Raw genomic sequence first — 16,808 nt, forward strand, 5'->3', positions numbered from 1 at the left:
GTAAGTAGTACATAATGTGTCTGCCTGCCTCAAAAAAACACAAAAATGTCCAGAGTCAGGGCATAAGAACATCTTAACTGAAATGACTGAGGCAGTCTTAGGGACAGTACAACTTGGATGACAGGTAAAGCTGGATGTATAGAGAAGTACATTATCAAGAGCAAATACTCTTATCAGTGTTAAAATTTGAGGGGCTGGCACAGAAAGTTATGATTTCAGGCACAATAGTATGGGTCCAAGAGCATTTCACCATGAACGACTTATAAAATATTTTCCTTGGCTAACATGCTGTGCTGTTTTTGAAAGACCAGTATGCCTTTATTGCATTTTGTTTCTGCAGCCAGTGGTTTGAGGGGCACAGGGTACACACATTACCAAAGTCTGTGCCAAGCACAAAGACTTCTATGAAAGTGCAAGAGAGCACTCACAAAGTAGATGGCATAATGGGTCACATGGCGATACAGAACATGTTCATTGTACAACAAGCACGAGAGAGGAAAATAAACAGAAGCTGTACTCTATAATATCAAACATTGTGTACTGTGGGTTGCAAGACCTTGCTCTTCATTGTAAGATTGCTACCGCAGATAAAAAAGATAGACGTTTTATAGTTGCATGTCGAGGCAAGGTATTAATTTTTAAAAACTGAAACTTGGGTAGAGCATTCTAAGTACTTTAATATCACATAGGGACATTCATCAAATCAAGCTCCCACCACCTCATTGCATCTGCAGATTGGAGAGAAAACATCAGCTGCCGAATTTCTTCTTGCCACATAGCTGTTAAAGACATGCACAGGAGCAATTGATGACACTACCGCAGAAATGGGTAGAGACAAAATTTGATTAGATTTGCTATTCTTCACTGAAGGGCATGGCACCGTTTTATGTCAAACCATTGTATTCTGTATTATAAAAATACACTATTTCCCAGCTGTGACACATACCTTTATTACCTTATGATACTGGAGAGAGAAAATAATATGATGTCAACAATAATGAAAGGGGTAAGACAGGGGAAGATCTGCATTGGCCTCAGTGCTCCCCCCTCCCACCTTTGCCTCCTGTTAGAAGATAAGAGCCCTAGTGGAGGAAGCCAAAGGCTCATCTTGCCCAGCATCCTTTTCTCTCAGTGTCTAGTCAAATACCTGGCAAATAGAACCTGAGCACAACAGCACTTGTCCTCCCTCCATAGCACACTTTTTTATACACTAGTAACTTAGAGGCATAAGCACTTTGCAGGCCAGTCACCTGGAGAAGAAAGTGGGCTTCTTGTTGCAAATAATGGTTAGTGCATACATGGCAGAAAGCAAGCTTGAGACAGAAGAGGTTCTCATTGAGCCTTATGCTCATATGACTTTGGTGTGTGTAGCTACTGTACTTCTGCAGGGGATGGCTCATTCCAAAGCACAGAATCACTTCCTACTGATTTTCTATACTTGGTTATGTGGCTGAGTTAGAGAATGTAACTTGACTGCTGCAAATGTAGAACAGGGGACAATATATTTTACATAAGGAGGCCAAAGAGGTGGATTTATCATTTGTGATGTGGCAGTGCGCTTTTTGATAAGTTAGTTTACCTTTTCTGTTTTATAACAATTGTTCTGCTCACGATTGGCAGAGGCCTTCCTCTGCTTACCAAATGTACTCGCTGATCCGCTCTCCCTCAGGGTCTTGTGTTTACAAGTGGTCACTGTTGCAGGGGTCTGGAGATAATTGTGCTGCTGTATGTTTGTAGACAAAGTTCAGGAAAGTTTCGGCTTACTGTGAATGGCCAAAATATTGCAGCATTCCTAATGTGGTAAGGAAATAGCCAGCAGGGACCAGGATGCTGGGAGTGTGTTATAAATGCATATTGCAGCAAAGCTCCTTACACCACGCTTTTGGCATATAGAAGGGGAACTCAAAATAGCCAGATTGAGTGGTCTTGACCTCAGCTAAAATGTAGGCAAGACTGGCTGCAAGATTTATGCCAAACATGCCTCTAAATAGTACTTAACTAAGCACTTTACCCACTCAGACACTTATTTCTTTAGCGAATTTCTCCAACGTCTCGTCTAAATTGGATTTTAAACTGCAGCTTCCTGTTTTAAAAGAGAACAGTGTTCAGAAAATATTAACCTTTCAGTATGCTAAAACATTGTTGCACAGGCCTGTATTGAAACACAGATGTTTGTTTATTTACCCAAACAAAAACAGAGGAATTTTTCCCAGCCCTCTTTTTAAAAAAATTTCATTTGAATTTGTGAACTCAAAGTTCACAACTTAAAAGAAAGATTTGTGTATTTAGATATCTCCAAAACACTCATTTCAATAGGCTTTTTCACATTGATATTCACCAACAGTATCACAAAAGTTGTTTTTTTAAAACGTAACTGTAAGCAACAGTAATTCTAGAAACACTAAAGGGGGAAAAGCATAGCAATGTCCACAGTTACAAGAAAAAGTGCACATTACTTTGTCACAATCACAGTCATTACTGTACTTGAAAAACTATATGTAACAAGTAGATAGAAAATATCACTGATGCCTTAAACTCATTGTCAAAAACCAAATTACATAAAAATTGTACACAAAATAAGGCAAATTCAGGAATGCACAAGGAACTTGTTATTTAACAAAACTAAACATCAGAACAGATATTACAATAAGCAAGAACTAAAATACTTCTCTCTAAATACATAAAAAATAAGCTTTCCTTAGCGCACAACAAAAACACAATTGATGTGTATTTGACATCATAAAATAAGAAATTAGGGGTGGGGAAATCAGGAGAAGGGGACTTTGCTTAAGTGGCAGCTGCATCCTTTACAATTTTTTTTACAGTTTTTAGTTCAGTGTTAACATTATAAAATCACATCAGAAGTGTCAATGGCCCTTTTCAGTTATGTATTCATTTAAAAAGAAATAAAGAAATAAATACACACAAGAGTGCAAATTTTCCGATTGTCACTTGCAACCTCTTCACATTCAATCATCTACATCCATTCACTACTAGAAGGACTTGTACAAGACAGCAGCAGCAGCAATCCTGGAGTTAAGTGAGCTAGCTTGTAGGAAACCACTTTTAAAAAAAGAATTTTTTAAAAAATGATATGTCTTTTTAAAAAACAACCCTCACATCTTTATTAATTGCTAATAAAGCTGCAACTCATTATGAAATGGAGGCAAAATGGTTTAGGTTCAGGAAATGTCTACTTCCTTTGGAAGTCATTCCAGAGATATTTATATTGGGATCCACCAGGGAATGGGCTGCCCAGCACGAAAAGGTACTCGCTGTAGAACAGATGTGGATTGGAGAGGGGGACAGAGATTTCAGAGAAGAGGACTTAACAATAACTCCTCAAAATGTTATTTGAAAAATCAGTGAAAAATTTACCAAAGTAAAAATGATCAATTTAGAATGAGAACCAACATTTTTGTCTTGTTTTTTTTCCTATAAAAATTACATTTTCTGTAAAATACAAGATCCTTTCATTGCAATTGCATCCTGTTAACAAACAGGGCATTTGGCAACATTTTGCCATATAATGCAGCTTTGAGTCCACTGAGTCAATAGCACATTCCACTAATATTGCACTTGGATTTTGGACCAATTTTGAACCCCCAGCATCTTCTACTTCCATCCGTGTTAGAACGAGTTTAGCATTTCTAGCCACTTTTTGCTGTTGATGCTGATACACAAAAACAAACAAACATAAAGCGATAGGCTGGATATATTAAAAATACCTCAGAGATATCAGAGGTCCAAGTTCACTTGAAGAACCCTAACACACCAAGAACGCCAAGAACAATGTGGCATTATGGCAATCAACTCGTCAACAAGACTGTGCAGTAATTGAAAGATCTGCTCCGGGAGATCAAAATGTCATTAGTGGAAATTCTGTGATGAAACTAGGCCAGCAGGATGCTGATGTCTCAGTTCTGCTGCAAAATAAGGTTTTCCAGTTCATCTGCAGAACGCAATAGAAATGCAGCTGATTCTCGGTATCCCGCAACCAGTTGCCGTACTGCATTAATTTCAGTTGGACTCAGTTGAGGTCTGGAGCTGCTACTGCTGGAAGATCCAGAAGTGGTTGCTAACTGTCTTTTCATACTGAGATCAGTTGGACCTGCAATTGACAAATGGAAGCTGGTGAAACATCAGGTGATCCTAATTGTGACTTGCCACTTGCCAGACACATCTCAATAAGAGACCAAATGTACAAGCAAAAAAGAGACAAACATGGCTTATGGTGCAGTTGTGTACATGCGTACTAAGAGACAAATCTGACAAAGGATTGAAGGTAAAAAAATTTGACTGCTAACTTATTCCATAATAAATTTGTTAGTCGTAAAGGTGCGTCAAGACTTTGCTCATTTTGTTGCAGTGGACTAGCATGGCTACTCCTCTGTAAATGGCAATTGGTGACTTGTTTCATTAGTTTATATATTACAGTACTTTATTTAGCTTTTACATGAATACCCAAGCTTACCGTTACAATTCTGTTATCAAAGTGATGATGCTTTGATGTGGTTGTGTACAAAACGGTTTTCTAGTTCCCGAAGTCTCAATGTTTAAACCATAAATAGATGACAACAAAGCAAACATGCATGTGTTCAGGGGGTTTCTTGTCTGGAGGGGGTATTGTCATACCCAAGAACAAACTTAAGTAATGCACCCTACATCCTTGCCACTGCTCTTACTGTTTACATAGCACCAAAGTAAATGGCAGTGTATAGGCAGACACTTGCTCCCCTTCACCCTTAGCCCACACTTACTCACTGTATTCTGAGCCATAGGGCGTATGATGCCACATTTATAAAGGCAATGGGGTCTCAGCCTGACCAGTGCCTATATAGAAGAATGCCTGGAAACACTATGTAAACTATTTTGAGCTTTCCAAAGGCACAGTGGGATATGATGTGAATCATCATAATAACAAAGGCAATGTCAAATAGATAGCATCCAGAGGATTGGTTCAGGGTCCCCAGTTTTATCAAGCAGTAAATTTCTGGGCTACCTCTCCTGGAGTCTTACAAAATAGCCCCACGTGGCTTCTAGTATGGCTGCCTTTGATTTGTGTTTTGAGAATGTAAAGCAGTTTTTATTTTTGCATGGTTTGCATTTATTGTTTTTTATTTTAAAAAATACTCCACTCTCAAATGCAAGTTTTGACACTAAAGTAGAAATATGGGGCACCTGCAAAATCTGTTCTAGGGAGTCTTCCTACCCTTCAGTGCAAATTTTGAGGGTGCACACACAGACAGCATTGGATAGAATCCATAGTAATTTGTCTCTGCCTTACCTTCTTGGTGTTTGTGTGTGTGTATGTGGTCGCTGGCCTTGAGATCGTTTAAGTCAATAATGATGACACTTGCATGGCTCTCAATGGCACTTGAATTTATTTCCTCTTGCTACTTGGTACATGTGTATGTGTGTGCAGGCAGAGAACTTTGTTGTAGCTGGCGGCATGGGATCAAAAATCTGTAGCTCTATCAGCTCCAAAAGTCACCAGCTGCCAGTGTTGATTGCACATTTTTGTGAGTCAGCATTGCTGGCTCTCTCATGCGTACAGAAGTACAGTTTCTTCTAGAGCAGCAAATTAAACCTGATGTTAAAAAATCTTCCCTGTCACATCATTTCCAATGCTCACTGGATATCATTTCTCTAGCCATCAGTGAGGTGACTCAGCCAGTCATTTATTTTGTAACTTGTAACTGACTGTGGTTTATGGATTCATTTAAGTTGCATAGACATCACATATTTTTGGAAGCTAAGTAGTTCTTGTTTTAACTAAATCATTCAAAATGCTACAAGCACTGCGAATCTCCTCCAAGAGCTAGACGTTCATTTATCATATTAGCTGCTGAGTAAATCTGACATTAAATACACTGCTGGACAAATGACTTGCAAGATTTAACATGAGGTAGTTATTGCCTCATAAATTACTCATTGGCAGCATCAATTACTTAGAATTCTAAAATGCAGGTCAGATATACGATACGGCAGCTTATTTCACTGATCAAAGCACTGATGGCTCATGAGTAGCAAAGCCATATGTGAGTTATTTCTGCAATAACCCACCTTAGCTCCTAGGATGGGACACCCAGTTGGATACTTAATAGTCTGTTGGAGACAATAGGCCCTGGTAAATCCAACCATTACCTTTAAGTTGATCATTAATATTATAGACAATAATTTATAACAGCAATAGATAATTTTAAAAAGTACAACGCTGTCTAGACACTGTGATAAGATGTAAAATAACTTTTTGGTTCTGCGAATTAACTGTAGCCAGGATCCAAAGAACCATGAAACTGGATTCATAAACTAGGGTCCATTTACACCTTTCTTTAAAACAAGGGGGGAAAGCGGACCCCTATTTGTTGCATGGAATATTGTTTCTGAAATGGAGAAGTCTTTCCGAAACAGTCTGTGAGCAAGGACTCAGCTTGGAAAGGAAAGAATATTAAAAGGTTTTGCATCCAGAAGCCCCTTGCAGAAGCCTAAGTAGATATTTGTTTAAATTTTTTTGGCTGTGATACAGTTTGGGAGATGAAGACGCCTCCTTCTTATTGAAAAAGATGCATGTTGCTTATGTGTTCTACTTTCAGCTGAAAATGTTAGACAAGCAGGTGTTTGGGTTCACCTCCTGTCAGATGCTTTCAGGATGCTTTGGGAATCACAACCACCACCTTTCACTGTGATTATGGAGAAGAATAGTGGAAGATTCCACTCACTGCATTGCTGTTAATATATTTGCAGGACTGGCCAGGCTAGGAAGAACCGTAATAAAACTGGCACGTTTCTTCCTCTTCTCAGCAGGGGTTGGGTTAAGCCGCTCCTACCACGCCTCCACTTAAAACCACAGTGTCCTGAGCTGCTTTTCATTAAAATTTGCATAGTATATATACTTTGTGTTTTCTTTTTAATCAGTTTCTCAAATAATGGAAATAAGATTTATCTATTACAGTACAGTCAGTAAAGCTGCAAAAATTATTTTTAAACTCTGTTTTATTTTATTTTGAAATCAGCATAATTACCTATAGTTTAAAAATACTAACAGTTACAGTAATCCATATCAAATTACACTGCCACTCATTTGTAATTCTTAGAGATGAATTTTTTTATTAATAAGTGTTGCCTTAGTGTTATAGTTATTTTTACCAGTTGAAACAATGGTCTAATACATTTGTCTTTCTCCATTAGGACTGCAGTGTTAAGTATAATTGATGGGAAGGAAGTTCCATTAAACTAACTCAGGCATCCCCAAACTGCAACCCTCCAGATGTTTTAGCCTACAACTCCCATGATCCCTAGCTAACAGGACCAGTGGTCAGGGATGATGGGAATTGTAGTCCAAAACATCTGGAGGGCCGAAGTTTGGGGGTGCCTGAACTGCTCACTTCTGAATAAACATGTATGAGGATCAGGATGAAATGCAGCAGTCATTCTAATATGTTGCTGCTTCAACTATCAGACTAGCACCTGGGAGACCAGGGTTCAAATCCCCATTCAGCTATGAAGCTCACTGGCTGACCTCAGGCAAGTAACTCTCAGCCTAACTATTTCATAGGGTTGTTGTGGGGATTAAATGAGGAGAGGAAGAACCATGTATGCTACACTGAGCTCTCTGGAGAAAAAGGTGGGCTATAATGCAAATCACCACCACCACCACCAAGGGGATTATAATCACTTATATTTGATCCTGTGCCAATCAGGCCTACGTCTTCATGATGCTCTCTGTGTATGAAGTACAGTATTAATGAAAGCATACAAACAAGCCCTTTAAGGTGGCTGTTCTCTATAAGTGGAACTCCCTGCTCCATGAGTTCCAAAAGAATTGAAACATCTTCTAGGAGCAATGCTTATTCCTTTTCAATTCAATGTGAGTGAGCAGTGCATTCCTTTATGTGCATGCTTATTCTAAATATAGCGAATATCTTTAAGCTAGTACTCTCCATCCTATATTATATAGAAATAGATTTTTTTTCTCTTCGAGAAGGAATGGCTGGTTAAAATCATCTGAAGTAATTTGTGCCCATTAAGACTATATTAGCACAGGAGTACTTAAGTCCACAGATATATTGGATAATTTATAGTCTGTAACAAAAACATGTAATGTTTTTCATCTTAAACACTGCCAGGACTTGGGGGTGGGGGAGAGAGAGATCCATGCATGCAAATATAAATACAGAAATCTGGTAAAAATAATAATAAAACTCACCGCTGGTAGAAGCTTCACTGAGATTTAGCAAACCTCCTCCTAACCCTCTGTAACTATGGTAACTGTAGGTCCCATTTCCATTTATGTACAACACCTCCTGTGTGCTGGAAACAGCTGATGTTGAGTAAGTGACCTGGGTTGGTTCCTGTTTATATGGTTTGTCAGCTGGAGCAGTCTCATCCTGCAAGAACAATGGTTCAGCGGACAGTGTCAAATCACTGCTGCATTTTTCTCCTTGAATGAAGAAGACATTATATTGTTATTCAATAGACTTTCCTTGCACTACTTTGAAAACAGGTTAAAGGAAATGTGAAACAAGCACATACAAGTTTTTTAATTGACACTTTTATCTGTCGGAAAGAAAACCTGAGAACTCTGGCAGGTTATAGATGTCTTGTAGCAGAAATGGTCATTTACGGGTGTAGCTACAGTATAGTCAGCTCTATTCAGCCTCTCAATATCCATAATCTTTGCTCTAAAAAGCAACAGTGGAGAATCTCTGGCTTGTGGGCCTAGTTGAACCCAGCAGGATTCCTAATTTGGCCTGCAAGGCTGTTTTCCATAAGCCCCACCTGCCTGCCCTGTACCTGATGAGTCATATGATATGGCTCTATGTTGAAAGTGGGCTTTGCAGACATTGACCAGTGACACTTGCAAAGTCCTGTACCTTTACCCGTGTGGTTTGATTTCAAACCGAACAGGCAAAGGAAGGTTTGCAGGCACCACCAATCAGCTGATTGTTGGTGCCTGCAAAGCACTGTGCGTTTGTCCGTGCAAACTGATTTCAAAACCACATAGGCAAAGAAAATGCTTCACCTGGTGATGTCAGGTGGCTGACATGGGGTAGACTCACACACAAACACACCCATCAAATTGGCTTGTAGGGATAATTCTGGGGAGGTCATAATTCAGCCCACCAATCCAGTTACCCACTCCTGGTTTATGTTTTGTGTCATGGGAAACTCAGCTGTAAATGCAGATATAAGTGGTAGGCAAAGAAAATATATATTATATTAATTTTGGCTGGAAGAATCCATTGAGATTCTTTTGATAAGCAGAAATTACTTTGGCAGCTAGAGAGTTCATCCCCATGGGTGCTAGGAAGTGGTAGAAAATAACGGTAGAGAAGAGAAGACTCCCTGGAAAAGACCCTGATGTTGGGAAAGATTGAAGGCACTAGGAGAAGGGGACGACAGAGGACAAGATGGTTGGACAGTGTTCTCGAAGCTACCAACATGAGTTTGACCAAACTGCGGGAGGCAGTGGAAGACAGGAGTGCCTGGCATGCTATGGTCCATGGGGTCACGAAGAGTTGGACACGACTAAACAACTAAACAACAACAACAAGGAACTTGAAATGATCTGGCTCTCATGCCCTGTGACACACCAACCTGTTATCAGGGTTCAGTGAATTTGTGAAGGGACTATCTGGACTGGATCACACCTCCTTGCCCCCCACATTCAGGTGTATGTTTTCTGCGCCTGACAAAGGGCAGGAGTTCCCATCTCACTAAGGGCAATTCTCTGCATTCTCCTGCTCCCTCTTCCACATGTTCATTGAATGTGGAAAGGCTCTTTCTAATGCCCATAGAGATGGACCTCATGGTTCCGTATGTCATAAACATAAAGCTGGAGTGAATATAATCCACTATGTCTTGAAAGCTTTGCGCTTTAAGACGTCTTAAGGAGTGTATCTTCCTGTATAAACCCACTCACCAGTTGGTCTTGTTAGCAGGCCTTACTGTCTGTGACATCTTCAAGACAGTTTGGACAGTAGTAGCTCAAAATTGGGCTCTTTCAGCAACCATCCTATATTTTTCTCTTCCCTAAGGAGGTGGGTAACCAACCTCTGATGGTTTTTTGAAAGCAGTGTAAAGGCTTCTGACAAGCTTTTTGTAAACAATAATGGCACCTGTGAGAGGGCCTTTTTCGGTGATTTTCGGTGGTGTCTCCTTAGTTGTAGAATGCAACTAAGTGAGGTGCACCTGTCTCTATCATTATTAGCTTTCAGAAGGATTTAGAAAGCATTCCTGTTTACCTAGATATTTGGTTGCTGAAGTATTGTTTTTGCAACTCACTGCATGTGCTAAATTATATAGTAGTAATAATATACCTTTTTCATATTTTTACAGTAATCTGCAAACAATGCACCTTACATAAGCATTCTTTTTATTGAGATTTCGGTTCCCTGTAAGGGGAAGGCTGATGCCATCTGTTTCTGCTTCCTGAACTAAGACTATGCAGGCAACACATATCAACTATCATTGCCATCATTCAAATTTCTCTTCATACATATATGTATATTTTTACTTTGTTAAAAGGAACTATTTCCTCCCTCATGAAAACAGCATAGCACCACACAAGAGAACAGCTCCTAATGGCATAACAGCTACGCTGATTTCCAGATGTGACCTGAGGCTTTTTTTGAATTTACAGTTTGATATTTTTAATACTATATCTCCATAGTATTTTTTTAAATATTTTGCATACTATATCTTCATAGTAAAATTCCAATACTTACAACTACACCAGCCTTTGTAAGTTCATCATTCTGAGTGTCAGCTGATTATAATAAATTATGTACTTGCAGGTGTGTTAATAAAATAACTTACCTGCCTGAATTTTTGGACTTTCATTGGGAGCATGGCTATGAACTCTCCTTGCACATATGGCTATGGGGCTGTCATTATGAGCTCCTGCACTTAAAAAACTACCACTAAACCACAGGGAGTCATAGAAATGTGGAATAGACAAAATGCGCCATCAAGTCCAACTTCCTGTCTAATATTAACCTTATCAAAGATCACTCACCCTAATTTTTTATACCCTTAATACGTGGCAGGAAGGATATGTGGTAACATTTAAGAGGTCTTCCATCAATTCTCTGGCCGCAGTGAGTGCCTTCAACCATCCTAAGCTAATTGCATCAATAACAGTCTAACCTGCTCTAAAAGATCTAAAGTGATTTATTACATAGTTTAATTTTGAATCTGTTCTATTAACAGCTGAATGAAATCTTTTAGATTCTATTTTAGATTCCAGAATAGACTCCCCAGTCAATATCATTAGAGGAAGTGTGGTGTATTGTTTTGGAAAGTCAAAAAAGAAACACTGTATTTAAGAATTCTAAAGAAAGCACTTCTGGTGCAAGAATTGAACTGGAAGGATGCATTTTTCATGTAGGTGGAGATGCATATCCTCTTCCAGTTCCATTGCATGTTACTAGCTGTGTATGACTGGGACAGGATTGGGGGTATTCTGTTTAGTGTTCCCAGTCTCATTGGACGGGGTCATTTTTTGCACATAAACTAGTAAAAATATCTTGACATAATCTTGCGTTTTTCATTAGTTTTAATTCTTCTGGGCTTGACCTAGTTTAAATTTTATGAGCAATAAACTTAAAAACTCAAATTACGGAATAGTGTTTTGGCATATCATTGTGCCCAAGAATTCCTTTCAATTTCAATAAGGTTATAGAGTTGATGTGATCAGTAGTGATGGGAATTTTTATTTCTAAACAGGGACTAGATGCTGTTTGGCTCTTGTTTTGGTTCATTAAACCCCATTAACACTAAGTGTTCTGAGATCATTATCTGCTCCCAGAATAAAAATGCATTAACCCCAGAGTATCATGAGGCAGTTAAACTGTATAACTCAGTATATTTTGACCCATGTAAAATCTGCCCCACCCCACCCCTTTTTTTTCGAGGAGCCAACATAAATAGAATTCGCTACATACCCTAAGTGACTAGGTGGAATAGTTTTCCAGGCAAAATCACACTTGTTCTGGTTGCAGTGCAAACTTTATCTCAGACAATTAGCCCACTTGTACTCATACGTTTGGAGGTCTAGTGGTTTTGTCTTCTCATTTTCTATCAAACTAGAAGTAGGTAGGGGTGGTGCCATAGTCCTGGCCTCATGGCAGCATACCAGGTCCCCTGCAAACCAGGTCAATCCAATGGCAAGGTTGGGGTGCTGTGAAGTGCATTGGCAGCAACTTTGGATCGCCTCCAAAGGTGTGCCTGCACCATCCTAGTACTGTACATGATAGCAATGCTTATGCCAGGAGGCCAGCCCTAGAATGCCACCCCTCCTCATTGGCTGCTGCTATATCAAGCATAGAATGATTTACTAAGGCATCTTCAAACAGGTGTTAGAATGCATTGTAATGACACCCTGACTATGGATCTCTCTGCCCCAAGGCATGTGGTTAGCACGGGCAGGACTGGCCTACCCATGAGGCAAGATGTGACAACCTCAAGTGGCAGGATCCTATGATTCTATGATCCACAAGGGCAGCAGACTACAATGCAGATCTTTCTCCCCCCGCCCTTGTTTCTGATGTAGATTTTCACTTACCCCTTATTCCCTGACAGGGAAGGGGACACCACTTTGTAGTTTGCCTCAGGTGTCAAAATGTCTTGGGCCAGCCCTGCATGGGCTTCTGGTGTCAAATGAAAATACATTTGTTCATCCAGGCATTAGGGAGCATTGATTAGGTTATCAAAGTTTGCAGAATTTGAGGAGTATTATGCCCAAAAATCTGCATGTGCTGATACTTTTGTCCTAATGATTGTTTTATTTATGGCTTATATTTTTATCTGTTTTATTGTTTTCTTAGTAAACCGTTCGGATTTGTTGGAATGAAGGACACTTTAGAAGTGCAACAAGTGAATAAACAATGCATAATAAAAGAAAAATCTTCATATTCAGTTACCTCCTCTGATTATGAATTATCAGACTCATCATTCATCAGCCGGTCACGTTTGTTGTATGGTTTACGCATAGCTATACGTGACTTAGGTTTGTTGTTGGTTGTAATAAAAAAGCAGAACATCACCCTCTAAAATATTTTGATAGCATTGCAGGTACATTTATTGGCCTTATATTATGAATTTGCAATTGGTTTATGTCTGGGATGCTGAAGTGTTTAATAGCACAATCCTATGCATGTCTACCTGGAAGAAAGTCCCACTGCTTTAAATGACATTTATTTGCAGAAAAGTGTTATAATACTGCAATCCAAATGTGATAAATATTAATACTCCTGCTATCCTTCCAAATGGCTAAGAGTTGGTCTACTTAGAAAAAAACAATGTTGTAACCCACGGCACATGTAAAAATACATATAATAAATTGGATCTAGACTGGTCAGTCTGTAAACAGCTTTTTCTGTTTGTGGAAGTGACTAAGAATGTTCCCTATTGTAGAAAGGAGGGAGGTGATATTCATCCTTTCCCGCTACTTCCCTACACACTACTTCTCATGTTACTCAAGAAGGCCATATTCCTTCAGAACAGAGGGAACTGGGGAAAAATAGTTCCCCAGGCTTTTGGACATGAACAGAACTCCATCAATCACAAGACTGGATCAAACTCATTATGAATTATGTAATTTTGAGGGGAAAGGGATTTAAGATATAGCTTAAAATATCCTGGAACTGTTCTCTTCAGAATAATTGGATTGCTACAATTGCAAAAATACAAATGCATATTTGAGAGTTTTATTCTTAATAATGCTGGACATTATTATTGCTATGTTATAGTTGTCCGCTATGTAAGTTTGTGATTATTTTATGTAATTAACAAAAATTATATAGGCCTACCTGTTTGTAAGAGAACCTCTAAGAGGTTTACAAAAATATAAAACGAAACATTAAAATTCTTGATGGAAACTGTTAAAAGCTGGTATTTATAAACATCAAAAGATCAACATTATAAAATGAACACAAATTTATCTTCATTAACAGTTCATATAATATTTTTATTTATTTATTCTACTTTTTTATATAAACTATGATCAGTGTGAAGGCTGGAGGCAGATCTGATATAAAAAAGAGCTCACAGCATGTTCTTCAGCCATGCTACACATTGGCATTCACAATTAAACTGACAGCTGAGCATGCCAGAAAACAAACATTTTGAAGCCCATCTGCCTTGCTACCACTTCCTGCTCTCTCTGTAGCCGCTATGGAGAACCTCTTATCTCTCCACACAACACATCTTACAAAGTCTGTGATTATTGCTTGCTCAGTCCACTGTGTCCTGGGTTGTGGATCATGAGTCTTTCACTCCCCCACCCACCCACCCATACCTGCTGTCGATCCAAGCGCATTCTTTTCGCAGCATTTCTGCTTTCGCTTTCACAGGCTGAAGCCAGGATACTCTCTGCTACTGCTGAAGTAAGGTGTGAGGGAATAGGCCGTGACTATGAAAGAGAGAGAGGGAGGGAGGGAGGGAGGGAGGGAGAAAGAGAATAATAAGAATTACTAGGACCATCGCCAGGTCAACAACAGTGCTTACAAGCAGCACATAGACTGGAGAGTTGGTTCATTGAAATGTATTTTGTTTCAACAGAAAGTGGAAATGGAGGTTATCAAGATGAAAAATGAAAACTAGTTAGAGACTAAAGCTGCAGTTCAGCCACTGATCCTCAACTACATCCCTCCACCAATATTTTACGTGGGTATTATTAAGCCGGGGTGGTTAACCCCGTTTGGGTGGCCGTCCAGCTCCACTCAACGAAGTTTCCTATTTTCCAAGACCTCACTGATTTTGGCAACAGCCAGGAAAGCGGGGGATTCAAGTAGACACAGTACTGAGGTAGCTGCATATGGCCTTGGGGCCAAAAGAGGTTTAGCCATCCTTGCTCGTAAGGATGCATTTTGAAGAAATACTAGACTATTCCCACGACAGACAAGATCTGGTGTAATATAGTGGATATGAGACTGAGCTATGAATTTGGGAGCCCCTGGTTAAAATTTCACCTCTGCCATGAACTCACCAGGTGGCCTTGGTAAGTTATTCTCTCTTAGCCTCAGCCACCCACCCTCTGAATTATGGGTGGCACAACTACTGACTTACCTTTCAATCTTGTTGTAAGCATTGCAACTAGATGATGAATGGGAAGTGAACACCTGTAAGTGCTATAGAAGCATTGGGTAGGATTCACCTAACCAGTGGCAGAAGCCCTATGCCAGGACTTCCAGTTGCAAAATAGGGCTTTCTTTTCCCCTTCTTCTTCCCTCATATGTACCCTGAAATTGCCTTGGGATGTCTGTGTGTCGTGAGAACCCCCAGAGTGGTGTGTCAGGGAAGGAGAGGTGGTATGTTTTCATCTGGCAAGCTGGAATGCTTGCAACAGACGGAACAACTGGAAGAGCACAATGCTGAATTTGGCCCATTATAGGAACATGTCTGATTTGAGTCTTGTTTCATAATCATATTGGCATTGAAAAGCATGCTGTCCTTTTTACTTGAATGCATATCACAGCATTCTCACACATTCTTTGTATGTATTTTACCTGGTCAGTTGTAATGATGACAACATTATTGTTTAAGCAGTATATAATGTTTATTCACTCACTTGGCTGTGAATTTCCCCATCTTCAAAAAAATTACCCCCACCCCAACAACAAACATTAATGGTGTGCATTAGTACTAGTCATCTTTATTATCATGCCACCATTGACTTGACTGATATACTTGACTGATAATCTACCTAGCCTGCTTTTAATTCTAAAAAAGGATTGATACAATCTACACATTCTCTATTGTTTTATTTTTTATTTTTTGCTCAGTTAGTGACCTTGCAAACAGAAATCTATGTTGAACATACAGGATATAAATTAAGTAAAGAAATACAAAATCAGAATATATATTCTTAGATAAATACTCTTTTTTTGTTTATTCGTCCAATTATATTTGATTTGACAATACTTATGTTTTGTACAGTTGATCTTCAGTCACCCCTAAGCCACCCAGTGAAATGCTCAGTGTAGACCCATTGCCTCACAAATGACACTGTCTTGTATCTGCTACTTGCTCTTCAGGAAAGAGTCAGTTTTCACATTAAAATGTAAATAACTGATCCAAAGGGCACTGAAATGTGTCTGAACTATTCCATTCACTTATGTAGTGTTTAAATTATCTGTTGGACATAAATGATGGCAAATCAATAATCAAAATTACACTTAACTATTGAAACATGATGTAGAAATAATAGCTTTTTTTAAAAAAAAAATAATAATAATAGAAGACCCAATTTGTAACAAGCTGGAGCTATTGGAAGTGTACAATCGCCACTGCATATCAAAGTTTGGGACAGTTTATACTGTAAATAGAGGAAATTGGTTTCACAAATACCATATGTGAGATAAGAACCAGTCCAAATTAAATACTCTTAAGGCCCTTTGAGGTAAGCATGTAGTTAACATACTCATTTAAATTGAAGCTTAATCCTGGCTTCCTGTTTCCGGCGGTGGGAAAGGGCTGACTCCCACACGATCGGACCTCAGTCATGCCGGTAATTCAGGGTTGATATGGGGGTAATTAGCCCTGGCAGACTCCCCAGGGTGGGGGAGGACTGTCTCATAGAGCCACAGACCGTCCAAGATTGTCAGCTTGCATCAAGGTGCAAGTGGCAGGATGCTGGGTCCCAGAGCACGACACGGCTGGCACTCTCCGAAGTCACTCTCATAGCCAGAAATATCTGTTTGATAAAATAATTAGATTTGGACAATAAACAGACATAGTCTGGACTGAAGAAGACTGAGAAAAAAACCTGAAAAACTGCACAGTCCCTGGTGTTTAAGCTCGGA

At 39.3% G+C, this 16,808-nt stretch overlaps 1 protein-coding gene across 2 annotated transcripts in view; it reads right to left on the reverse strand.

Annotated features, from left to right (window-relative positions):
* Positions 1-665: 665 nt before the first annotated feature.
* Positions 666-16,808, reverse strand: part of NOL4 (nucleolar protein 4) — a 130,908-nt gene continuing 114,765 nt past the window's right edge. For both annotated transcript variants that reach the window (XM_060277846.2, XM_060277847.2), the window contains 3 exons: positions 14,303-14,416; positions 8,210-8,390; positions 666-4,111 (listed from right to left, as the gene is read on the reverse strand). In XM_060277846.2, coding sequence (XP_060133829.1) covers positions 3,918-4,111; positions 8,210-8,390; positions 14,303-14,416 — 489 coding nt within the window. In that variant the 3' untranslated portion in view covers positions 666-3,917. The remainder of the gene's footprint in view (positions 4,112-8,209; positions 8,391-14,302; positions 14,417-16,808) is intronic.

This window comes from Zootoca vivipara, chromosome 8, assembly GCF_965207765.1.
Source record: "Zootoca vivipara chromosome 8, rZooViv2.hap1.1, whole genome shotgun sequence".
NCBI classification, from domain to species: Eukaryota; Metazoa; Chordata; class Lepidosauria; order Squamata; family Lacertidae; genus Zootoca; species Zootoca vivipara.